This window comes from Gambusia affinis, linkage group LG18, assembly GCF_019740435.1.
Source record: "Gambusia affinis linkage group LG18, SWU_Gaff_1.0, whole genome shotgun sequence".
Classification (NCBI taxonomy): domain Eukaryota; kingdom Metazoa; phylum Chordata; class Actinopteri; order Cyprinodontiformes; family Poeciliidae; genus Gambusia; species Gambusia affinis.
In genome coordinates, this window is record NC_057885.1 from 3,366,380 (window position 1) to 3,393,211 (window position 26,832).

The 26,832-nt window shown below is 38.1% G+C and overlaps 2 protein-coding genes and 1 long non-coding RNA gene across 3 annotated transcripts; 1 reads left to right on the forward strand and 2 right to left on the reverse strand.

Annotated features, from left to right (window-relative positions):
- The first annotated feature begins 398 nt into the window (after positions 1-398).
- snapc2 (small nuclear RNA activating complex, polypeptide 2) lies at positions 399-10,664 on the forward strand. Its single transcript, XM_044097907.1, has 7 exons — positions 399-507; positions 595-831; positions 2,683-2,856; positions 3,182-3,290; positions 5,041-5,580; positions 9,093-9,181; positions 10,218-10,664. The coding sequence occupies exons 2-7, from the start codon at positions 619-621 to the stop codon at positions 10,488-10,490; spliced, it is 1,398 nt and encodes a 465-aa protein (XP_043953842.1). The 5' UTR covers positions 399-507; positions 595-618; the 3' UTR covers positions 10,491-10,664.
- Positions 10,665-18,488: 7,824 nt separating this feature from the next.
- On the reverse strand, positions 18,489-18,979 carry LOC122820464. The gene is made up of 3 exons (XR_006368801.1): positions 18,960-18,979; positions 18,624-18,667; positions 18,489-18,543 (listed from the first exon to the last, which is right to left on the reverse strand). It is a non-coding gene; the product is annotated as an uncharacterized LOC122820464 (long non-coding RNA).
- Positions 18,980-18,988: 9 nt separating this feature from the next.
- On the reverse strand, positions 18,989-21,695 carry LOC122820631 (golgin subfamily A member 6-like protein 22). The gene is made up of 3 exons (XM_044098205.1): positions 19,986-21,695; positions 19,051-19,943; positions 18,989-18,998 (listed from the first exon to the last, which is right to left on the reverse strand). Exons 1-3 carry the CDS (start codon positions 21,579-21,581, stop codon positions 18,989-18,991), a joined length of 2,499 nt encoding a protein of 832 aa, XP_043954140.1. The 5' UTR covers positions 21,582-21,695.
- Positions 21,696-26,832: the final 5,137 nt, after the last annotated feature.

The following is a 26,832-nucleotide window of genomic DNA, read 5'->3' on the forward strand; positions in this document are numbered from 1 at the left end:
AAAGTATGAGTATTGTGGAGATGATAATGTAGCATGTCATGCTACAGTCATCAGAATGAGGACGAAAGAAAACAAATAATTCAAACAGGTTTAAAGGGGGAAGGAGGAGATTTGGACACACACTGGATGGATCTGCACACTCTTTAAAATGGGGGGAAAATAACACAGGAAATTGTGACTTTTGTGATGCGGAAGAGATTGTTTATCATGTTATGTTATATGCTTCCTTATCATTGTTACAGAAACCTTGAAAAACGTTTAAATAAAATTATCAGAAAAGGTGGGGAGGATACTATACATTTATATTGCGGTTAGTTGGAAGGATTTCATTTATGAAATAATTAATGAACTTTTTTTTGTATTGTTTGTATTAGAATCCTGAGCCACACTCCTTACCAGTTGGTGGCGGTAATGCACCATTACGCGTCTCGTCAGTCGTCAAGAAATACCACAAGAAGAAGAAGCAACACCAGAAGAAGAAGAAGTTGACTAATAACAACAATAAATGTAAAATAGTTCAGCTTCAATCTAAGCGGAACAACTTTTCTTCTCGTAACCTGCTAAGACTATTTTGCTGCGTTTTCTTGTCTTTAGATCCAGTGAGAAGAACCGGTGAGGATGAAGCCGCCCCCTCGGAACAGAACGAAACGAGAGTTGAGCTCCTGGACAGAGACGCCGGAGTCCCGCAGGAAAGCGGCCTGTAAGTGGGAACGGCCTGAGCTGAAGAAGCTTCTGAAAGCCCTGCAAGCTCTGAGCCAGACCACCAGAGGCCTACAAGAGATTGACTATGCTGTCCTGAAGAAACACATTCCTACTCGGTCCATTTCAGAGGTAACCCCGAGACGAGTCTAACAAACAGAACCCTTCCAAAAACCTTTAGCTTTTTGTGGTTATGACTCTGATAGTTCAGCTGTTGTGTGTTCAGCAACAACTCTTGGCAGCAGAGACTGGGGCTAATACAGTTCTACAGAAGAGGTTTTTACTTTTTTTTTGTCTCACTTATGTTTTAGAAGGTCCTAAACTTTAATGTTGAATAAAGGCAACCTGAGTAAATACAGAAAGTAGTTTTTGAATGATAATTTCACTCATTGGTGGGGAAATGGCTACCCCAACCTCGCAGCCCCCTTGGGGGGAAAAGTCATTGACCCTTTGGTATATCATGTATTAACTGGGGTTAAACTAGAGTTATTTTGAAATCTGAGTTTGTTTGTTTTTTTAGTGACAAGGACTTAATAAGGAAGACTGGCTGGTCAGAATGGGCTCCATGGGAGATTGCAAAGGCCAAAACCGCTTCTGACTCAAAAGAACATTAAACCTCATGGTGACCTGGAAAATACTGTATACATGTAAAAAAAATTATATTTAATGGTGCAGAAGAAGATTTTTGTTTCTGCCAAGTCAGTTGTGCTTCTAAATTACAAAAAAGACCTGAATGTTATTAATGCACACAACACTTGTGCTTTAATGATATTTCCATGTGTTTGACATCATGAGCAAGCTTAGAATCCACACTTTCAGAATTATATAAATGAATCAGACTGCTCTCAGGATAATTGTTCATGACAATAAGTGAGTTAAGAGACTAATATTTTAATTTTAGGTTGTATATTAAGATGTTGTGTTATTGTGGGGCTATTTAGGTGGTCCCTGAGTGTTTCCTACAACCTACATGGGTTAAGTGATCTTCAGCCTGAAAAGGTTTGAGAAATACTCAAACCTTTGTGTTTGTATGGTATAGAAAAAAATGTAAAATATGTGTCCATATTTAAAAACAACACATTCAGCACTGTGAACAGGTGTAGAAATAGTAGAATGGAACATGTGTACATTACACTTAGAGATTTGATTAAGATATACTTTAGGTATCAAATCTACTCAAACTATTTTTGTTTAGAGTAATCTAGCTCTATGAAGAGTTTGATAATAGTATCTTTGTTCAAAATTGACTAACAGAAAAAAAATTACTTTCATGACTTTCACAGATTATAAAACCTGGGAGTTTATACTAGATTGCCTGTTGATCACAGATATGTCAGACCAACAGAAGCCATAGAAACATACCACTAGGTGGCGGTACTAGAATATCTTTTTCTTTGAGTTTGGACAGTTTATGTTTCTGTTCCCCTGCCCTATAAAATAAAAAGAGTCACTCTTTTTATTTTATAGAAAAGAGCAGCTTTTAAAATACTTGAAGCTGAACATACAACAAGTGAGTTTGATTTGGTTAGTGTTGAATGTATGGTGTTTGTTAAACTGATGTTAAAAATTTGGGATGTTTATTTTCATATTAGTGATGTTTGAAGCGACTTTCAAAGACTTGGCCCGCTGACCTTTTCACCCCAGAGGCTGCTTCTGGCCACACGCCAGAACCTGGCAACCCGGTCAGTCAGAGTGGCCCCCGGTACGCCTCCTGACTCCCCAGTCCATCATATATCCCAGCACTAACTGCAGTCCGAACAGACCCAAACCAGTCGGCTTTTGTTTGTGGGCCCACGTGTCTAAATTTCTACCAATTGATGGGGCAGGAGAATCAAATATCAGAGGTGCAGCGGTACTCATGACTGAGGCCTCAGTCATCGTTCATAGACCATTATTATGCATCTGATTACTCTGCTGAAATAAAATGAGTGTGAAGTGTCAGCACAAAACTAATCCTGTGAGGTGTGTTGTCCTGCATTGCAGATCAGTGCTATGGTGGACTCTCTGAAAAACAAGACCATATCATCTGCACGTTTCCAGCTGCGTATGAAGAACTGGGAGGAGAAGCAGTTCAGCAGGCCTATTGAAGAGTGGACATACATGGCCTCTACTCTTGCTGGGACCCTTGAGAAAGTCATATCTGCTGCCTTCTCTCAGGTATGCGAGAACAAGAGCAATCAAGTGACCAGTCAACCAAAATGAAAATGACTTGTGCCCCTCGAGATCATAGCAGAATAGACTATTCTAATGCTTAAAGGACTTTAAATATAGTCAAAGTTGTTAAAGTTATGTCCCGTTGGCAGTATGTTATCTTTATTAGAACCAACATATTTCTACAATCAGGCGGACACTGGGAGATTATGCTGTCTTTTGGAGGAAAAAATAACCCAAACTGTTTTGATTCTTGTCTGATTTTAAGAAAACATCTCACAAAACTAAACCAGTAAATATCCCACCATCCTTTCTTTTCCTTTTCCTTCAGATGCTGGTTGTGTCATCGACAGAGCCCTGCACTCTGATGAACTGTGACCCCAAGCAGGACCCCAGGCCCGCTGTTGGATGTAGACCAGTGCCTCGCGTGCCGGTGAAAGGTTTGTGGATTCATGCATTCACTCTCCACAACAGACCTGTAAAAGATCTGCAGATTCATCTCACCTCGTCTTCAAAGTTGACGGGACGTCGTTTAATGGGTTTTTTTGCTTCACTGCTGAATCAATCATGAATGACAAACACCATAAAAGTTTCATCATAAAAAAGATATAAAGAGTTCAAAGAATTTATTTTATTTTGTATTTTTACTAGTGACTGTACGATAACAGAACAATAAACATCATGTTCTTGATGTGAAAAACCTTTTGATTGTGCTCTGATGTCATGAAAGCTGTAAAGGTCTCCATTTTTCAGTTTTAATGTTGAAGCTCTGGACCTGAACATTATGAACAATAAAGTCTAAATTATTCCAGGAGAAGATCTGCTGCCTGCCAGAGGGCCAAATGCTGAAAATAAAAACGATTTGATAAAGCTTTATTAGTAGTAAAGTCATCGGATAGTAAGATTAGTGCAAATGGAAAAGCAGTTTTCCAAGTTTCACCTTCTGTGTTCTGTGTGTTAAAAGGCTGCTGATCCAGCTGAACCTCCGTTGGCTTGCTGGTGGCTTTATGTGAAACAATTTTATTACTAGCAGAGCTGCAACGCCTATGAAAAATATTCACCGCCTTAAATATTTGAACCTTTCCTGCTTTTGCAAAGGTATCATAATCAACAAAATGTTTTACCTATTTTTTTTATTTTTTTTTTAAAGAAGAAAAAAACAAACTTCTGGTCAGAGGGTAAACTGATTCCTGCAAAATGACTCATAAAAATATGTAACACAAACTAGTGAGTGCATCACTTGTTTGTGTTACTGCGCTAGATTTTTTTGATAACAAAATATTCAATTGCATTCACTGCAAAAAACTAAATCTTACCAACTATCTTTGGTCTAGTTTCCAGTGCAGATATCTTATTACACTGGAAATGAGACAAACCAACTTAAAAGTAATGTTTCAACAAGATATAGGAGCTTGTTTGAAGTAAATAATTCCTTAATATTGATGAAAAAAGTTCTAGTTCTATTGGCAGATAAATTAACTTATAACATCGGGAAATGTCTTATTAGTTAAATAATTCTCCGATGGAGGATTATTTCATCAATATTAAGGAATCATTTACTTAAAACAAGCTCCTGTATCTTGCTAAAAAAAGTTACTTTTGAGTTATTTTTGTCTTATTTCAAGTGTACTAAGATATTTGCACTAGAAACTCGACCAAAAACACTTGGTAAGATTTTGTTTTTGCATTTGTTTTATTCAGTTTAACTGGTATTAAGTCAAAACAAGCTGAACAGAGAATCCAGTGTGTGTCATCACACCTTCAGCAGATGAATACATGTAACTAAACCCACTGACTGTCACCCCAGCAACCACACATAAACAATGAAATGAAGTGATTGTACAGTTATGACCCAGCTGTGATCTTTCTCATGTAAATACACACAAAACAAGGCAATGTTTTTAAAATAATTTTTTAAATAATTGTACAAAATACAAAAAAAATCCCCCATTTTCATAATTTTGAGGAAAAGATATTCCTTAGCCTTATTCCAATACAATTTGGAATAAAGCCGTAACATAGAGGGTGGAAAAAGTCAAGAGCTGTTAATATTTTCTGCCTTCACTGTCTGTCATATGAGTTGGCTCAGATGCTTGTTCATCCTAAATAAAGTTTGAAATTTGTACGTCTTGCAGTTTAAAAGAAAGTTTTAGCTTTGAATAAGAAGTCTCTCTCTCTCTCTCGGCCCAGGTCAGCATCCTTCTGCCTTGCTGCTCATCACTCCGGCTCCAGCCGGGTCAGGGAGCAGGAGACTCCCAGCACCATCTCAGGCTGTTAGAGGTCAAACCAGGAAGATCCTTCCACGTCAGAAACAGCCAGCGGTTCCTTCCGCTGCTGCTGCCTCCACCTCCACCTCGCTAACTGGATGTCCAGATCCGGCCGCCCCGCTGCTCTCAGAAACGCTTCCTGCATTCGTATCTCCTGGTTCTCTAAAGCCTCTCGCTCCGTCTGCCCCTGGCCTCTCCCCTGGCCTCTCCCCTGTCTCGGCAGCAGCTCAGTCTGCTGTTGCGTTCTGTTCGCCCGTCGCCAGTTTTTCCTCTCCCCACTCCACAGTCCCACTTTCCAACGCAGCCGCTGTGCTGCCGGCTACGTTTGGACAATCAAGTAGACACGCTGCGGTAGACGGCCCAAAGACAGTTGGAGCAAACTTTACTGTGAACTTTGAGAAGATCTACAAGTTCCTGAGTGTTGTCCAAAACCCCAGTGAGGATTATAATCTAACGCCCATGGGTGAGTCAGTGATGCACCGTTTAGCGTATGCTAAGGTCCTCCTTACACCATCTGATGACTAAAGGGAAACTTTGTGTTGCTCTGAAAATGTCAGTAACATTAGTATTACAATACTGACAAACTTTTAGGTTTAATTAGTTTGTACTAACTCCCACATTTAGTTAGCTTTTGAAATATCCATACAAGTACAGACATTCAGGAAAAACTAAGAGAAAATGAAGAGTTCTGTTTAATATTCTGTGTTTTTTTTATTTTTTATGGCACAAAACAATGGTGACCTACATGTTTCCTTGACTAACCTATTTTAAGCTAACAAAAATCAACAAACTTCACTCAAATTCTAAAAGGGTTGTGCTGATTAGGGGTAAAAACCTGCTCTATCACTTTGATATTTTATGGATTTGTTTGGTAAACAACACAGTTCCTTGGTAGGATTTTAATTCACAAGTCTGCAGTTGATACGATGTGATATCATATGTCCATCTAATACAGTCATTTCTGTAAATATCAGCTTACAAAAACAACCCAAATATGACCTGACCATTTTATTTGTAGGTTATTACAGGGCATCAGGCGTTAACATTTAAAAAAACATTTTTGCTAAAAAAAGAAAAGAAAAAAAAATTTGATCAGCTGTTGACCCAGTCTCGCATGTCTCACGTTTTGTACTTTTTAAATCGGTTAATTTAACGTACCCTGGACGGCCTTTCAGTCACAACGATACAAACAGAATAGACACTGAGATTTAATACATTCGCATAAAAAGCCCAATTTAATTTCATATTTCTATACACTTTGAAGCAGAATTTAAACTTTCATCCTTTTTTTTTCTCAAGCAAAACAGTCGAAATGAACTTCCTCAAAGACGCCACTTGGTCTGTTCTTCATTAAGTGCAGATGCAGTTCAGTCAGACTGCATCATATTAAAGATGACTGTGAATCAACATTTTTATTTTGGCTCGATGGAACTGGATCATTAATCATTTAATATCGACATGATAATAAATCTCTAGTGGGGATATAATGAAAAAAAAAACAACGATTTAATTAGATACCAAACGTACCTGTGTATGTGGAACACACTGATGAGAAATATTGAACACACTGGAGGTTGTTCCGTTTTTAGCTCAAACAGTGTGAAAAGGTATTTACCCCTTGACAGGTTTTCTGTTTCAGCTTTTTTATCCCTTAAATGTTTAAGGTCAGTAAATATAAGCACATTTAAAACTCGTTATAAAGCAAACATGCTTTATATTTGAATCCACTGATTCAAATAGATATGAGAAGCAAAGCCATTGGAATGTGTCTGTCTGTAAAATGGGGTTGAATAATGTTATGTGTGTAATTTCACTTTGTACATTATGCACATGGCCCAGAACTGCATAGTCAGCAGTTAGTGTTGGTGAATTATTTCAGTCCCATCCATTCTGCTTCTAAGCTTATTTGGTGCCATTTGTTGTTTATGAGAACAAAGCCATTGGAATGTGTCTGTCTGTAAAATGGGGTTGAATAATGTTATGTGTAATTTCACTTTGTACATTTTATGCATAGACTTTGCCCAGAACTGCATAGTCAGCAGTTAGTGTTGGTGAATTATTTCAGTCCCATCCATTCTGCTTCTAAGCTTATTTGGTGCCATTTGTTGTTTAATGAAACATAGAGTCTAGTGGCTTCTTTTCCCCCCAAAACCAGTTGATAACAGCCAGGAGCAACATTTCTAGTAACACTACGTTGTTGAAATAAAATGTAGAAAATCCATACAACACTCCCTCATAAGTTAAGTTTTTCTAGAAATTGTATAAATTTATTGTCTCCAAACTTTAAAAACTCACTTTGGTCTACTCTTAGACAAATAACAAAATCCATAATTAAAAGTATAAAATAAGTTGAAGTATATATATATATATATATATATATATATATATATATATATATATATACATATATATATACAAAAAAAAAACCTCAGCCAGTGTTTTTATTCATTTATTAATTTATTTTTTTTGACTGAATGAGAGCTAATACTGGGACTGAGTAGAAGCTCAACTTATGTGTCAACATTGTCTATATATCATCACCATCATTGTCTATATATCATCACCATCCTCATTCATTCGTTTGATCAGTAATAAAAGGATCGAGGCATTTCTCCTTTTTATAAAAATCAAGAAAATTGATGTACAGTTTATCAGGGGAAATTTAGCCAATTTATCCTCAAAACTCCACCTATAATAATAATAATAATAATAATAATAATAATAATAATAATCAGAACACTCCCTCATGTATCAGTTGCAAGTTTTTTATAAAATTGTAGATCAGCCTCTGAAGACGAGACCACCACTTTACATTTGATTATTTTTAGTGTTTCACCTTTTAATCAGTGTTTATTGGCTCATTAAATATATTTAGCAAATAATCTGGGGACTAAACTAAAGGCCGATGCACAGACACTGACTGCCTCCCCGTTTATATTAGAAGTGCTTATATACTCTTGTCAGTGCCTCGTGCTGGTTTAAAGCTAAGCTGATTATTTAGGGAAGAGATTTACACAACCTAGAAACTATGATAAGATAAATGTTAGTGCAATCAGCCTACAGCTATCCAGGCTGCAGTTTTTTCCAGTGTTGTTCTTGGCGACCAGGATAAGCAAAATACAAAACATTGGATGGAGAAGAATGTTATGAATCGTAAAACCAACAGAACAGAGCACTAAAAAGAGTAATCGGGTTTAAAGTATCATTTTTTATTTTATTTTATTTTTTTAGTTCTGCATGAATGCAATCTAAACCACAGGCTTCATATTATGTGGTAATCAGTTAATCGCTCCGTATGCCTCATGTCATTATGCATGAGGTTTATCAGCAGGTCAGAGTCGTCCTCACAAGGTTCACTTTTTGTACCGTGATGCTGTTTCCATAAAACTGTTATCTTATCTGCCCCAGAATCTCAGGCCTTCCCAAAGCTACCAGAGCGTCACTCTGATTCACGGATCACCGTGGCAACATGTTGTTTCCAGTCAGGCCTCATAATGGTTTCTTATTATGATTCTGTTGTACATTAAGCAATGTACAATTTTGTATTTAGTAATACAATCACTATAATGTCATGCAAGGAACAACCTCTACATATAGACATTCTTACCTTTGACGTTCACATGTAATAAAATCTTTAGGCAGATAAATGTTTAGGAAGTTCAATTCAGAAATCGTTTATTTATTCCCCCAGTTAAATGCATTTAACTTTTGATTCTTTGAAGAACAGGCAGTCAGGATAGCAGATGACATCACCGCCGTCTTACCTCTACCCACCAAAAACACACACACACACACACACACACACACACACTGTAGCTAAAAGATGAAAAACGACCCAGGAAAGATTTGTTGGCAAGAAAATACGCCACTGAAACATTTTATGAAAAGAGAGTTTACTGTTCAAAATGATGCCATAATCCTAACAGCCACAGTAATGAAATCTGTCTTTTCTTCTTTTTGTCCTCTGCCGTCCAGAAAGTGCGATAGTCTTGGATCTGCTGATGTCTCTCCCAGAAGAGATTCTTTATCTGGACTGCAAAAACCTGCAGAAACATCTGATCCAGGTAGATTCTGCTGTTTTTAGGAAAGCTATTCAACATTAAACGTGTGGTTTTGGAAACGTTGCAGTGTGGGATTCCACTGGCAGACTGAAGAACCCAGTGGATATGAAAAGTCTACACACACCTGCTCAGATGCCAGGTTTTCATGATGTAAAAAAAAAAAATAGCAGCAATGTAATCAATCAATCAAACTTTATTTGTATAGCACATTTCAGCAGCAAGGCATTTCAAAGTGCTTTACATCAAATCAAACACAAAAATACAATGCAACATAGAATCAACAATAAAAACACAACATAGTCAGATTCCATCAATAAATTTGCAATTGATTACGTTTTGAATACAACTCTAAGTGGGTTTTTAGTTGAGATTTAAAGGAAGTCAGTGTTTCAGCTGTTTTACAGTTTTCTGGAAGTTTGTTCCAGATTTTTGGTGCATAGATGCTAAATGCTGCTTCTCCTCGTTTGGTTCTGGTTCTGGGGATGCAGAGCAGACCAGAACCAGAAGACCTGAGAAGTCTGGAAGGTTGATACAATAACAGCAGATCTTTAATGTATTGTGGTGCCAAACCATTCAGTGATTTATAAACTAACAACAGTATTTTAAAGTCTATTCTTTGAGCTACAGGGAGCCAGTGGAGGGACTTTAAAACTGGTGTTATGTGCTCTATCTTCCTGGTTTTAGTAAGAACACGAGCAGCAGCATTCTGGATCAGCAGCAGCTGTTTGATTGATTTGTTGGACAGACCTGTGAAGACGCCGTTACAATAATCAATACGACTGAAGATAAACGCATGGATGAGTTTCTCTAGATCTGGCTGAGACATTAGTCCTTTAATCCTGGAAATGTTCTTCAGGTGATAATAATAAATAAGATAATAAATAATCTTACAATTCACAATTCAATTGACAAACCATCTAACGGTTTCGACTTACTTTAGGGACTAATTCTGGTCATTCCACCGACATTTTTGTCCGTGTGTAAATTTTCCTTGGTTTCCATTAACCCGAAAGCCTTCTCCCTCCTGACCTGGTTTCAGATGCATCAGAGTCTCTCTGCTCCTGTCTGCTCCGTGCCCGCAAAGCAGCTGATGTCAAAGCTGAAGAATGCGCGGCGTGTTGAGAGGGGGCCAGCTACAGCTGCAGATCCCAGCCAGAGATGCAGCCAGGAGGCGGAAGCTGCTGGCGCTGCCGACAGAGGAGCCACCTCTTCAGGCCAGCCTGAGGATGCAGACGCGGCAGACTTCCTCCCACCTCTTAATCCTTTCCTGGTTCCACTGAGCTTGTTGATGCGAAAACAGAGTTCTGAATAAAACGTTGTGAACTGTTTTAGTCCTTTCACATGTGTGACCCTCAAATATTAAGTGGGTGTAGAAAATTAAGGCTGAGCCATAGCAGCTCAGTCATGACCAACTGCATTGTCACAGTATCACTCTGCTTTTGTATTTTACACAGATTTTGAATAAATGTTAATTGTGTTCAAATTATTCACATGCAAACTATTTACAGAAGTAAGTTGTCGATTTAATGCAGAAAAGATATTCAAAATCAACAGTTGGTAAAAAAAAAAAAAAAAAAGTCCTTTTAAACCAACCCAGACGGTGGCTTCGAGTCTCTGACTTTTCTACTATTCCTAAACAAACTGGTCAGCAGTGGATTGAGTTTTGTGAAATGTTTTCTGTTAGTAGAAGTTGCGCTGATTTGACCCACTTACATCTTGTTCATGATGAAGGCATGCCATTAAAACCTTAAAACAGTTGACGTCTTTAAGCGGCATATAATGTCACAATTTTCGTGACAAGCTGCGTCGACGACCACAATAAAAGGCTAATCAGTCAGTCTTTTCCTTTTTAATTGCAGTGGAATGGCTGCATTATGTAACTTATTATTACTACTGACAGTGAATCATGTTTTTATCACAGCGTTGACAAGTAGATATGTTGCTCTACGGATCAATGTTCAGAGTTCTGTTTGTCTTGAATTAAGTCCAGACTCCCAACACTGCACAATGAAAACCATTGTAAATTTCTTGATTGCACATAATATTTAATCCTCCCAACATACAAATGATTGATTATTTAAACACACAATTAAAATATAATGTTTACAGTCAGTCGAAACTTTTCCTCTTTCGGGAAAGTTAGAATGATCAATCATAGGAGTGTTTGCTGAATGTCAGAGTAATGGCACTAAGTTTTTACTTTTTTCACATTTCTAGGTTTACTTCCATCCAATGTAGGGCTGTCAATAATAAAATATTTAATGACAGTTAATTGGTCCAGCAGGATCAGAACCTGACTCGGTACAATGAGCCTTCTGCCATGGCCGACTGGAAGTTTGAAAAAACAGAGCAGAATGCACAAGAAGAAACAGATGAACGGAAGTAGGATTATTTTTTGATGTTCATGAAAGTAAAAAGTTTAATATCAGGAGCGGGAGAACGATTCGTTGATGGCAGTGTTATCTCAGCCGATGCTGTCCTCCAGGAAGGAACCACAGACTGACCAGCGTCACCAGCAAGAACCACAGGTCAACCAGGGTTATAAGAGAGAAGTTATATTCATATTCATAAACACAACCCACTCAAAGGTAAAGATCACAAGTCATAATTTTTGATTCAAGGGTTTAGCTAATTTCTCTGTTACAGGAGGAACCCCGGGGCTGCCCTTGTAAAGAGAACTTAACAGTCTTGGACTTGAGTAGGACTGGATAATAAATTAATAATATATTGACCTTTTGCACTTGATGTCACGCTCTCCAGAACTCCGCCATGACGAACGTCAAAACAACCAATGAGCTTCTTTAAAACTAGTCTTAAAACAGACGTCTGTAACCTAATATTGCTTATGTTCATTTCATTTCCCTTTAAACATGGTCATAGGGTACTGCGTGGTCGGCTGCGCAAACAGACAAGGATTCAAACCAAACTTGTCATGTTTGAATTTGCAGCCAACGGTTTTTACAAGGTAAGAAGATAAATGTTCATATACTTTATAAGTAAGTATAATTAGAAATATATCAAATATAGCATTATGGAGAAGGTAGGCGGCTAACCATTAGTAACCATGGAGACAATGGCGCACTTCATTTATGGGGGAGGAAGAATGGTTAGCATTTCGTCTTTTGTACATTTTTAAGGCTGCTTTGGTGTAAAGGAAAACACTGTTTATGACAGTGATATAAATCATGCGGTGGGAATTCAACCATAATAGCTAATTTGATCAACACGACAAGAGGGAGGAGGCTTGGGTCGGTTTCTAAGCTAGCTACCCCAATCTATGAGCCCCAACCAGGTGTGTTACGTTCACGGACAAATTAGCTTGACTGGAAGAAGTAGAGACACTTCCGACGTCATGGTGCTTTGCAAAGGGTCAATATTATGACAGAGGTATGACCAATGTTAGATAATATGTGTGACACAATATTCAGTATATAATATTAACTGAACTCTGAACCTGAACCACACAACATTCTGGGGGATGTAGACAGAGGAAAGGCTTTATTTAGCCACTCAACCGCTAACAAAAGTTGGTGGCATCAACTAACTCGCCTGCTCTTTGGTTACCTAGCAACAACTTGTTCAGAAACTTGCACAGCAGCAATTTCAGATTTCGCCACCATGCCTCATAACTGCTTAAAAGTTAAAAAAATAATGGCATGGAGTGAAAACTGGATAAAAGAATTTGGAAGTACTTCAGATATCTAAAACAAAAATCTAATAAATAATTATTGATATTAACTGACGTGAAATGCTTATTGTGATATGTTTTTCTGCCATATTGTCCAGCCCTAATCAGGAGACAGAATATGAATAAATCCAGACATAATTCATGTCACTCAGTGATTTATGTCACTGAATGACATAAATCTTATGTTGTGCAGCAGGTTATGTGCATTTGAGGCACATAACCTGCACATAAATTGAGGCACATAAATTCAGTTCATATTTTCCAGACTTCAAAAGATATGTGTGTGAAGCCCACATTTCCACAGAATATTTCTCACGTTCCATCTAGTCTCTAATCCACCATTTGCTAGACCAACAAACTTCTAATGAACATGAACAACAAAGACTGATTATTAAATCTTGTTTTATCTCCAGTCACCCAAGCAATGAATTGGGGTTAATGTTCAACCCAACACTATTTTGAGATGATACACACAGTCATGTGTCTTGGACTCGAACATTACTCTCTTAAACCAGAACAAAAAAGTGAGGATCTCTCTCACTTTGTTTTGCTAAAATACTGTTGATTTAAAATAATATTTTTTTCCATTCCACGAAAGTGTTTGAAGCCACAACTTCTGCTCCTTCAGATTTGTTTCAGTGAAGTGACTTTAACTGTGTTGCAGGTTAATAAAACTTACCATTTCCACAAAGCAATAAATAGCACACAGGTACCGCTGATTACTTGAACATTGGAAATGAGTGGAAAATTGGAACCAACCCATAGGGAGGCGTTGACAGGATGTACTGGTTGATAAGGATTTATAGTCTGAGGAGAAATGATTTCATAAGGTTGTTTGTTGCCGATCCTAGGCCTGATGTTGCACACCATCAATGTTCAATGTCACTTCTCAGATACCAGAGATAAGCAAGTAAGCACTTTTTTTTCTCTTATCCATCGTTCAAAATAAACCAACATCAGCTGGACCTGCTCTGTAGCTTATAAATGGAAATTTGTAAAATACATTTTGCAGAGTTCAATAGCTGTGAAAACATACACCAAACTGGTCCTTTGGTTTTTGTGTGCATTTTATAACAACGGTAAAGTAAGATGAGAATAAAAGCTAACAGAAATGTTTGTCATAAGGTACCAAAAAAAAACCAAACAAGTTAATGCTCTCTTTGACAGGGAAATTCTGGGGCTTATCGGGACCAATCAGTTACAGCTTGTTTAGAATGATTTAATCCTAAATAATGAATTTAGTATTATTTCGTCAGGACAAAGGCCATAAGAGCTAACAGAAATAATTTGTCCTCGGCTGGTGGCTTCGTGAGCCGTCACTGAAGGGACTAAAGTCTTCTGCAAAGTATTAGTATGAGTGGGAATTATGGTAAAATGAATGCAAAAAACTTGTGACATGTTCAGAGTTCAGTGCTCTTTTCTCAGCACTAAAACTTGAGACTTTATGGAGGGGTAACATACAGAAAAAAGACAAGAATTACACCAAAATAACATTATTTTTGCATAAAAATAAATAAATAAATTATTATTATTATTATTATTATTATTATTATTATTATTATTATTATTATTATTATTATTATTATTATTAATATCAAAATAATAATAATAATATCAATAATAATAAATTCAGGTAGAATAAAACTGAAAATGTAAAAGGTTAGAATAGTTAGAAAGCAGAAAAATGTAAACAATTATTTTCAAAATTGATTGATCTTCACTAATTAATATCTTGTCATAAAAGTGTGAAAATTCTCAACATTACAATTGTTGCAAGATGTGTGTTATTCAGTCTGACATAAAACATGCATAGTAATATTAGCCCACAGAGTTCTGTGTGATTTGTGAACAAAATATTAGTTTTGTTCACGAACTGCGTTTGTGTAAATTCATTTTATAGTTTTTGTTTTCAAAAAAATCCTATAAGGCTTGAACACTACTGGACTTGGTGACCCTTGTTCACGAATGAGGGAAGAAGGGAGCGGGAGATAGACTGGCGGATTGGCACAGCGTCTGCCGTCAAGCGGGCGCTGTACCGGTCCATGGTGGTGAAGAGAGAGCTGAGCCAAAAAGCAAAGCTCTCGATTTACCAGTCGATCTATGTTCCCACCCTCATCTATGGTCATGAGCTTTGGGTCATGACCGAAATAACGCAGGGTGTCTGGGCTCTCCCTTGGAGATAGGGTGAGAAGCTCAGTCATCCGGGAGGGACTCAAGAGTAGAGCCGCTGCTCCTTCACATCGAGAGGAGCCAGTTGAGGTGGCTCGGGCATCTGGTCAGGATGCCTCATGGACGCCTCCCTGGTGAGGTGTTCCAGGCACGTCCCACCAGGAGGAGGCCCCGGGGAAGACCCAGGACACGTTGGAGGGACTATGTCTCTCGGCTGGCCTGGGAACGCCTCGGGATTCCCCCGGAGGATCTGGAACAAGAGGTTGTGGAGAGGGAAGTCTGGGCCTCCCTTCTGAAGCTGCTACCCCACAACCCAACCCCGAATAAGTGGAAGAGTGGATGGATAGATGGACTTGGTGACCAACTCTGATAGATAGCCAAAGGTCTAACATTAGTACAATTTTCTCTTTGATGTTTGGCACATTCATCCATATGCATATGGTCCTACTATGGGCACAATTATGTATTTGAATAAACACTGAAAATACATCTCTAGCAGAGTTTCCTTTACATCCACATTCACTTCAAGATGGAAATTGTGATATAGTGGCTATCTCTCCCAAGATGAGCGTCTCTCTGAGAAATGAAGGGTCCTTGCAGGTTGAGGCTCTTCATTTTTACTTTTGAAACAACACAATGTGAAAATATCTGGCAAGTCGTGTACTTTCTCATGTCGTATTAATAATCACAGTTAGTCAAAAATGCCAAGGTCATTTGTTGATCACAGTCCAGCCCTGGATGGGTGGGGATTATGGAAAAATTAATGCAATAAACTTGTGACATGCTCAGTGCTTTTATAACATGTTCATTGCTCTTTCCTCAGCACTAAAATCTCAGATCCTGGACTATGGGTGGGACCATTGTCATTACAAGTTAGTCTTCTGAAGTCAGTCACTTTATAGAGCAAGGTGTCCTGTGATATCCGGACACTTTATATTGGAAACACCAAGATTTAAGATTCAAGATTTGTCTTCGATACTTCTAGGAATATATTTGGACAATGGCATTTTCTTTACATGTGTTGTTAATTTCGGCTTTAATCATTAGCTCGTGTTCATCTGATGGTAAGATTGAAAACTACTTCACTTTTACTTTTTATATAAATCCTTAGTTTATGTTTGATCAGGATTTTAAGAAAGAACATCATTGATACAATATAACGAATATGGAAAAATGTCTCCTCTGAAACCTTTAGCTAAACAAGTTGCATCAAAAGATTAATCATTTAATCAGTATAATTGTTTGACGAAGTGTGGGGAAATGTTCCTAGTTTTATTTTACCTGCTTATCGCTGCAGAGTCATGGAGTTGGGTAGACTTTGAGCATTGTAGCGTTGTAAAACATTCAGAACAAATTTAGTTGAAAAAACTATGTTGGAAACTAGTAATTTTAGAACCAAGTGTTTTTAGAACGGCTTTCTGATAGCCATTCTGTTATCAATATGTTTATTTTCAGAATATGGTGGAAAATTAATTTTCAGGCTGTTAACCATAGAAAACAAACTAATCACCAATAAATGGGTGTAAGGTGGAGTATAAAATGACTTATCCCAAAGAAGATAGACAGACAGACAGACAGACAGACAGACAGACAGACAGACAGACAGACAGACAGACAGACAGACTGATTGATTGATTGATTATAAGGATCAGTAATATTATTTGTGTTTGTTTGATGCCAGAATTACTTATAGTATCCTTCTACAAGCTTCTCTTCATGCTGAAATTTTTGCCCATTCCTCTTGAACAAATTATTATTATTATTATTATTATTATTATTATTATTATTATTATTATTATTATTATTATTATTATTATTATTATTATTATTATTATCAAGCCTTATTTAACCAGTTAAAAAATCTTGCTGGGATCTACAGTCTCGTTTTCGGCAATATAGCAGCACCATTTACAAGTATCGACATCTACATTCAGCCAGAGAAATAGATTTATTTAGTTTTAAAAGCATCAAATCATAAAATAATTAAAATGGCTAATAAAAAACATAGCATGCCACTTAAACTGTCTTCTTCATGGTTTTTAGTTCAGAGAGCTACTTTCCCTGTGAATTTAGACTCTTGTCACTCCAAGCTGAGGGGGCAGCATGTTTAAAGGCTCTCTTGCCCAGATCTGTCCTAACTCTGCAGCCTCCCTTTATTCAACAGAGTTTTTCAAATATGCTGACAATTTGTCTACAGGATTGTGTCTGTTGTTTTGTGATTGCCTGTCCAAAACAACAGCTGTGCTGTCTTGTGGCTTAATTCTCTGGTCTGATGAGCCAATCTGGAAAACTAATTTAAGACAAAGCTTCATATTCTTGGTTGATGTCTTGTTATTATGTTTCAACATTTTCCTCATGGTATTTGATATTTGTCTAAAACATTCACAAATTGGAGTTGTTTGAAAGGTAAAGTCTTTTTTCATTGCTCCTAAATTGTGACGTTATACAAAAAAAAATGAGAATGAGACTGTATTCCGGAATTATTTATTTCTCAGAATGACAACATAAGCAATTCAGTTGAAAACTGAGCAATTGTGCTGTATCTACTCACTTACAAAATAAAGAATTAATCTACTAGTACTCAATGTATTTATCTGATTATTGAAAAAAAGACATAAGCAAACATAAAATCAAATTCCTTAAAGGCAAACATGAGGGGAATGGCAAATTATTGGTCAGATTATAAGCTGATTAAAAAAATCTAACTTTGTCAAATTTTCTTTCTGTCTAAAATAAAACTCCAAAGTGTTTTGTTTATAATCTAGATTTTAATGTTAATGTAGCACAGACTGCAGCACAATAAGGACACAACAGAAACCACTGACTGGAGGTTTGAGAAGACAGAGCAGAAAACACACAAAGAAACAGACGAACTAATGTGGGATTATTTTCAGTGTTCATACAGTAAAATGTTAATAGCAACACAGGGAGAAGGATCAGTTAATGGCAGCATTATCTCAGCCAGCTCTGTTATTAGCTCTGTTATTATTATTATTATTATTATTATTATTATTATTATTATTATTATTATTATTATTATTATTATTATTATTATTATTATTATTTGGGGAGAGGGTGACAAATAAGCCTTTGACATACAGCATATAATGCAGAATCTTTAAAATTATGCTTTTTTTTTCCATTTTCTTTCTATTTAAGATCATGGTAAGATAAAAAGTGTTCCTGAATTACTGAGCCAATATTCAAGAATATTGATATCCCTATCATTTCATTTCACAGATATAGTGCCAGAGAAGACTGGTGTGACTGACGGTCAGACTTTGAGAAACGCTGACACTGCTGAACCATCCTCTCCACCTGTTTCAGTAACATCTGGCCCTGTTGATTCAACCTCTCCTGTTTCAGTAACATCTGGCCCTGTTGATTCAACGTCTCCTGTTTCAGTAACATCTGGCCCTGTTGATTCAACCTCTCCTGTTTCAGTAACATCTGGCCCTGTTGATTCAACCTCTCCTGTTTCAGTAACATCTGGCCCTGTTGATTCAACCTCTCCTGTTTCAGTAACATGGCCCTGTTGAGTAACATCAACCCTGTTGATTCAACCTCTCCTGTTCACAGATATTCAACCTCTCCTGTTTCAGTAACATCTGGCCCTGTTGATTCAACCTCTCCTGTTTCAGTAACGTCTTGATTCCCTCTCCTGTTTCAGTAACCTCCTGTTGATTCCCCTGTTTCAGTAACATCTGGCCCTGTTGATTCAACCTCTCCTGTTTCAGTAACATCTGGCCCTGTTGATTCAACCTCTCCTGTTTCAGTAACATCTGGCCCTGTTGATTCAACCTCTCCTGTTTCAGTAACATCTGGCCCTGTTGATTCAACCTCTCCTGTTTCAGTAACGTCTGGCCCTGTTGATTCAACCTCTCCTGTTTCAGTAACATCTGGTCCTGTTGGTTCAACCTCCACCTGTTTCAGTAACATCTGGCCCTGTTGGTTCAACCTCTCCTGTTTCAGTAACATCTGGCCCTGTTGGTTCAACCTCTCCTGTGTCAGTAACGTCTGGCCCTGTTGGTTCAACCTCTCCACCTGTTTCAGTAACGTCTGGTCCTGTTGGTTCAACCTCTCCACCTGTTTCAGTAACGTCTGGCCCTGTTGGTTCAACCTCTCCACCTGTTTCAGTAACGTCTGGCCCTGGTGGTTCAACCTCTCCACCTGTTTCAGTAACGTCTGGCCCTGTTGATTCAACCTCTCCACCTGTTTCAGTAACGTCTGGCCCTGTTGGTTCAACCTCTCCACCTGTTTCAGTAACGTCTGGTCCTGTTGGTTCAACCTCTCCACCTGTTTCAGTAACGTCTGGTCCTGTTGAATCAACCTCTCCACCTGTTTCAGTAACGTCTGGCCCTGTTGATTCAACCTCTCCACCTGTTTCAGTAACATCTGGCCCTGTTGATTCAATCTCTCCTGTTTCAGTAACATCTGGCCCTGTTGATTCAACATCTCCTGTTTCAGTAACGTCTGGCCCTGTTGATTCAACCTCTCCTGTTTCAGTAACATCTGGCCCTGTTGATTCAACCTCTCCTGTTTCAGTAACATCTGGCCCTGTTGATTCAACCTCTCCTGTTTCAGTAACATCTGGCCCTGTTGATTCAACCTCTCCTGTTTCAGTAACATCTGGCCCTGTTGATTCAACCTCTCCTGTTTCAGTAACATCTGGCCCTGTTGATTCAACCTCTCCTGTTTCAGTAACGTCTGGCCCTGTTGATTCAACCTCTCCTGTTTCAGTAACATCTGGCCCTGTTGATTCAACCTCACCACCTGTTTCAGTAACATCTGGCCCTGTTGATTCAACCTCTCCACCTGTTTCAGTAACATCTGGCCCTGTTGATTCAACCTCTCCTGATTCAGTAACATCTGGTCCTGTTGATTCAACCTCTCCTGTTTCAGTAACGTCTGGCCCTGTTGATCCAACCTCTCCACCAGGATCAGTAACATCTGGCCCTGTTGATTCAACCTCTCCTGTTTCAGTAACATCTGGCCCTGTTGATTCAACCTCTCCTCCTGTTTCAGTAACATCTGGTCCTGTTGATTCAACCTCTCCTGTTTCAGTAACATCTGGCCCTGTTGATTCAACCTCTCCTGTTTCAGTAACATCTGGCCCTGTTGATTCAACCTCTCCTGTTTCAGTAACATCTGGCCCTGTTGATTCAACCTCTCCTGATTCAGTAACATCTGGTCCTGTTGATTCAACCTCTCCTGTTTCAGTAACGTCTGGCCCTGTTGATTCAACCTCTCCTGTTTCAGTAACATCTGGCCCTGTTGATTCAACCTCTCCTGTTTCAGTAACGTCTGGCCCTGTTGGTTCAACCTCTCCACCTGTTTCAGTAACGTCTGGTCCTGTTGGTTCAACCTCTCCACCTGTTTCAGTAACGTCTGGTCCTGTTGGTTCAACCTCTCCACCTGTTTCAGTAACGTCTGGCCCTGTTGATTCAACCTCTCCTGTTTCAGTAACATCTGGCCCTGTTGATTCAACCTCTCCTGTTTCAGTAACGTCTGGCCCTGTTGATTCAACCTCTCCACCTGTTTCAGTAACGTCTGGCCCTGTTGGTTCAACCTCTCCACCTGTTTCAGTAACGTCTGGCCCTGTTGGTTCAACCTCTCCACCTGTTTCAGTAACGTCTGGCCCTGTTGGTTCAACCTCTCCACCTGTTTCAGTAACATCTGGCCCTGTTGATTCAACCTCTCCACCTGTTTCAGTAACATCTGGCCCTGTTGATTCAACCTCTCCTGTTTCAGTAACATCTGGCCCTGTTGATTCAACCTCTCCTGTTTCAGTAACATCTGGCCCTGTTGATTCAACCTCTCCTGTTTCAGTAACATCTGGCCCTGTTGATTCAACCTCTCCTCCTGTTTCAGTAACGTCTGGCCCTGTTGGTTCAACCTCTCCACCTGTTTCAGTAACGTCTGGTCCTGTTGGTTCAACCTCTCCACCTGTTTCAGTAACGTCTGGTCCTGTTGAATCAACCTCTCCACCTGTTTCAGTAACGTCTGGCCCTGGTGGTTCAACCTCTCCACCTGTTTCAGTAACGTCTGGCCCTGTTGATTCAACCTCTCCACCTGTTTCAGTAACATCTGGCCCTGTTGATTCAACCTCTCCACCTGTTTCAGTAACATCTGGCCCTGTTGATTCAACCTCTCCTCCTGTTTCAGTAACATCTGGCCCTGTTGATTCAACGTCTCCTGTTTCAGTAACATCTGGCCCTGTTGATTCAACCTCTCCTCCTGTTTCAGTAACGTCTGGCCCTGTTGATTCAACCTCTCCACCTGTTTCAGTAACGTCTGGCCCTGTTGGTTCAACCTCTCCACCTGTTTCAGTAACGTCTGGCCCTGTTGGTTCAACCTCTCCACCTGTTTCAGTAACGTCTGGCCCTGTTGGTTCAACCTCTCCACCTGTTTCAGTAACGTCTGGCCCTGTTGGTTCAACCTCTCCACCTGTTTCAGTAACGTCTGGCCCTGTTGGTTCAACCTCTCCACCTGTTTCAGTAACATCTGGCCCTGTTGGTTCAACCTCTCCACCTGTTTCAGTAACATCTGGCCCTGTTCATTCAACCTCTCCTGTTTCAGTCACATCTGGCCCTGTTCATTCAACCTCTCCTGTTTCAGTAACGACAACCTCAGTAACAACTCCTGGCACATGTCACAATGGTGGTACTTTTAGTGAAAATAAGTGCATATGTGTACTTGGGTTTTCTGGTGATATGTGTGAAACGGCGATACCAGTTGTTCCAGGTATAATGAATTTTCTATTGCTAAGTTTTATTTCTTTCAACCATAAATTTCACTCTCATGTGGAGAGCCCTGTAACTTTGAATGAATGAATTAATTTTTTTACTCTTTTCTCTTTCCAGATACTCTTAATCAGACAGTGATCATTAATGTGGTCGTTGAGGAAATTTACAATGATGCGTATGACAACAAATCATCAGATGAATACAAAGAATTTGTAAATCGCTTTGTGACAAAGGTAAATTGATTTGACTTTAGAGTTTTATTTCTAAATGTTTAATTTATAATCTGGTCTGCAAAAATAAGTATCTGCAAGTAGTCATTTCTTATACTTCTCAGTCTGATGATTTAATCATATCTAATTCAATTTATTTTCATAGCGGCAATTAACAATGTCGACTTGAGGCACTTTCCAAGAAATTCTTGTAATTCAGTCACAATCTGGGCTTTAATCGTAATGTAGCACAGACTGTAGCACACTAAACATAAAAAAATGCATTACATTTATTTTATCTGTTATGTAGAGCATCTTTACTGCAAGGCAACAGCCCTAACCAACTGTGCCACTGTGCAGTCCATAAAAAAGTCAAGATTTTTCAAAACATAACAGCACAACCATCAAGTTTAAGTAAATCTAATTATTGCTCAGTCCTACATTTTACTCTAAGAAAACATTATTAAAGTCTGCATCTATAGTCTATAAATCATTGTCAAATGCTAATTGTTAATTTGATTTAAATATATATGTATTTTTAATTCTAAAGGTTTAATGGTTCAATATTTAATATTTAATGCCATTATTATAATAACAACAAAATCACATTTTGGCATCCTCTCACATAGACACATAGCTAGAAGTGCAGATAGTACAGCTGCAATACTGTAAAGTGCAATAATAATGATTGTAATAGTTGACATATAACTAACAAAAAGTTCCATATACTAATATGGTTTTAGAACTTTTCATAGTATTCAAGAGAGGTCAAAATCTTTGACCCATTTTTCCAAATATGGTTAATTTAAAAAGAATAAATAAATTAACAAAAACATTACAGTAAAACAATATGACCACAAGATACTATAAGTCACAAAACCACCAATTATTGTTTAGTGTATGTTTACACAAGACTGCTGTCTGAAAAGGTTTTGGATGTTGATTTGGGGAAAAGTTCCACATTTGAACAAGATGCATGGGCACCTTGAATTTACTTTAGTTGTTATCTTAGGGCAATAAATGGGACATGTCACTGAAATGTGCATGAGCTGTTGACCTTCAGTTTCAGAATATATATTCCATATTAGAAGTTGTGTTAAGCTGAACAAATTAAGTTGCACACTTAGCACAATACTATCTGCCATTTTGTTTGCTGTTGTTGTTATCAGTCCGTGAAGAAACTCAGTGTGTTCTGTGCATTTGTGCTATGGAATATTTCACATTAACTCGTTAGTTTTCAGGAATCCTTTTCAGGGTGCTCCTGAAAAGTTTCACTCTCAGAACTAGTTTCAAAAAGTCCTGGTGTCAGAGACTCCAATTACTGGAGACATGTAATCTTGGGTGACAAAGCGTCCTCTTTTCCCCAGACATGTCCACTTTGTACGTTCTGTTCAGGTCATCTGGGAGGCTGCCTGTGATGGATGAAAATGTCAAGGTTTTCACTGTTTTTCAGGGTATCAGTGGGCATATTTAAATTGCCTGGTGCTCTGCATGCATTCAGACAGCCTTTCTTTCATGTGATTTCTTCTGAACTGCTGCATAGTGACTGGTTTGTATTCGTTCATAGATGGAAGAGACAGTGCAAGTTGCACTGCAGCACTGTTTCTGATGTTTGCAAGTGTAGTTTTACGGATGAAACAGAAAAAAATAACATGAACAGAATTTATTTTCCTTCACCCCATTTGGCATGAAGGAAAATGGCAGCAGAGTTCATTGTGCATACAGCTGGCATATAAGCATCAAGGCTGTGTGTGATAAATATGCCTAAGATCTCACAGGCGTACACAAAAAGTATAAACAGGCTGTGCAAAGTGACATTACATCCTCACTAATTATTTCTAATATTTTTGTACTTGTTAACTGAAGTCAGTTATTTAAAGGTGACCCGCTTGCTGTCAGGTTAGAGTAGGTCTATGGGTTATACAAAAAAATCTTCATTGCTTATTTGCACAAAATAATTGTTAGATAATGAGGTTTCAGTTTGCTCAGTTCTGCCTACTTTGAGCCCCTTTCAGAGCGATCTGCTTTAGATTCGGTTGTCACTTTAAATCTAATTAAGCTGTTGGCCACGCTCCCTAAGTCAATGTTGAACTTGCATGTGAAGATGGCAGCACACAGATGCAGAATTATACAGCCATGCAATTTTGAAAAGCAGAAGTAGAGTCTCCTGCACAACTAATGAGAATGCAGCAGTGGTTTAAATCAACAGCAAAACACTTCTCTTTTCCAGTAGCCATTGTAGCGGTAAAACCAGCTGACAAAATATTGTATTGTAATAATTCACTTGGTTTTCTTGGTGATGAACTGGACTAGGTTGAGGTTGCTAGGTAACAATGCAGTGTGACTCAACAGTCAGGAGGCTTTTGAAACGGCTTGTTTTCAAGTCCCCAAAAAACATGAACTTATTGCCAAGAAACAGCTGGATTAGTGTTTGAACTTTTTTAGAAGCAGTTGAGTCTCAAAAGCAAGAACAAAAACAAGAAAATATGAATTTTGAATAATAGGTCCCCTTCTGCTACTCTTGCTCAATACTTGTAGAAGGCACAGTTTAAATATGCTATTAAAAGTCCCATTTAAGTAAGCATTTCAGGACTGGGCAAACACAGTCGCCGTAATGTAAACACATGCCTGGATCACACCAAAAATGTTACAGTTTTACTGAAAACCAGCTCCTTGTAAACATGTTCCACTATCCTCACTTCCTCATTTTATTCTAGAACGTTTTTTTTTTTGTTGTTTTTTTTTTACTTAAAGCAAAAGTAGCATAGCAAGAAAAAAATTTGGTCAAATTTAGAAAATGGGTCATTGGAAAAAAACAAAACAAAACAAAACATCTCTTCACTTTTCTAAAAGTACTTCCACAGGAACAAATCCATAAACCTGTAGTGGTTCACATTTTCAGAGCTGTAACTTAAGCCTCTTTTTCTGATCTCTTTGTCTTTTTCAACTGTAATTTCCTAGAGTCTTTGATATTCAGAGACTTTACTGTGGCTGCAAAGTGACCTAAACACAGTTTAGCACTCATCAAATTACAACTAATATGTTTATAACAAATAGTGGACTTATTTGTTCAGTAGCTATAATTACTGCCCTTTCCTTTCCAGATGAAACCGAAATATGAAGGGGTTCCACATTTCAAAGATGTTAATGTGACCAATTTAAGGTAAACACGCCTTTAAAAGTCTATTTTTATTTGCTTATAATGTTATAGTCAAGATATGGTAATTCCAAAAGAAACATTTTAATAATGCGATTTTAAGCAATAAACTGTATAAAACTCTTTTTAAATTGCAAAGTCATATTTGACGAGATTCTTGTCATTACTTGTCTTAGCCGTGCAGGTCCTGCTTCAACATTTGATCACACTGCGGAGGAGGTAAAGCAGTTTAAACACTCCATCAAACTAATAACAAATAATAAACCAGAGTGTGAACTTCATAGCTGACTAATTTCTTTCTTTCTTTATCTTATCTTCATTTCAGATAAGAGAAGCCAAAGCAGAGGCGTTCCACTTTCAAGCAAGGACAGACAAGTAAATAAGTGCATGTGTTTTTGTTTTTTTTTGTTTTTTTTTCTCAAAGCAAAAAGTAAAAACCTTTTTGTTGATGGAACTAAACAATGCTAAATAGAATCTAACTAAAGAAACTCCTTCTACAGATAGGTGTAAATAAATGAAAAGATTTAGGGGAAAAAGAAAAGATTTTTCTATGAATACTTCAGAAAAAGAAACAAAACAAAACAAAAACCTCTATTTTTCTGTTGATATTGATTAATTTTCAATGGAAATATTGAAAAATAGAGGTTTAACAAACTCAGAGTGCCTCCATGAACTCTTTGTTGGCTTTGCTAAGCAAGCAAGTACTTAGTTATGGAACAACTAATATTAATAAATAAAATGAACTCTGAGTATCTAAACCTTGAGTAGGCCTTGTTCAGAGTGAAACGTCATTATGAGAGGAGCCCAGATACACTGATTCACCACAGTACATCTTTAAATCAATAAAAGGAGGGACACTCCAGATCACTTGCTTGAAATGTAACAGCTGCCCAGCTTAGTGTAAATAAAGCTCTCTGACCTTTTAACAGATGAGGGATGAATAGTCTCAGAATGAAGGTGAGGGTGAGGTTCCCACAAGTGAACCCTCAAGTGAGCTTTTTAGTTAGTTTCATATTAATTATGCAATATGTTTAATAAGTAAAAATCATTGGTGCAAATCATATGTCTGATTGTTCTTCCATCCATATGATTGCCACTAATCTGAATGACATCACAGGCTACCCCTGCAGCTTCTTGTGGATTAGCTCCCGCTGCTAACTCACTTTCCAGGGTAGCGTCTTTGAGGTTGATGGTTTTTAAGTACGCTAAAGACTTTGCTTTCCAGATGTGGTAGCGGACTTTGTCTCGGTCAAACCGCACCAGCAGGCCTTTTCCTTACATCGTTATACTGCGAACTTGCCTTGGCCTATGATGCTTTTGCATTTGGGTCCTTCTCAATCAACCACTTATGGTGGTTGATTGAGAATTGAATTTGTACAAAGATCCACCAGACCTCATAGACATGGGAGACTGTTCCAGAGCCCATTGAAAAAGCTCAGCTGGTAACAAGCCGAGTTCTGGGAAGAGTCTGTCGTTGGTTGAGCTCTTCTGTGCATGAGGTGCCAAACCATTTAGACATTTCAAAGTAATAACAAGATCTTATCAATTTTTTAAAAAAGGGAGTCAGTGAATGAAATTCAATACAATGGGGCAAAATGTTATTTCTGCTTTATCCATATTAACAAACAGCTTGAATAAGCTGAAGATGACGAAGAAGAGACACGTCAATGCAGGTAGAGGGAGTT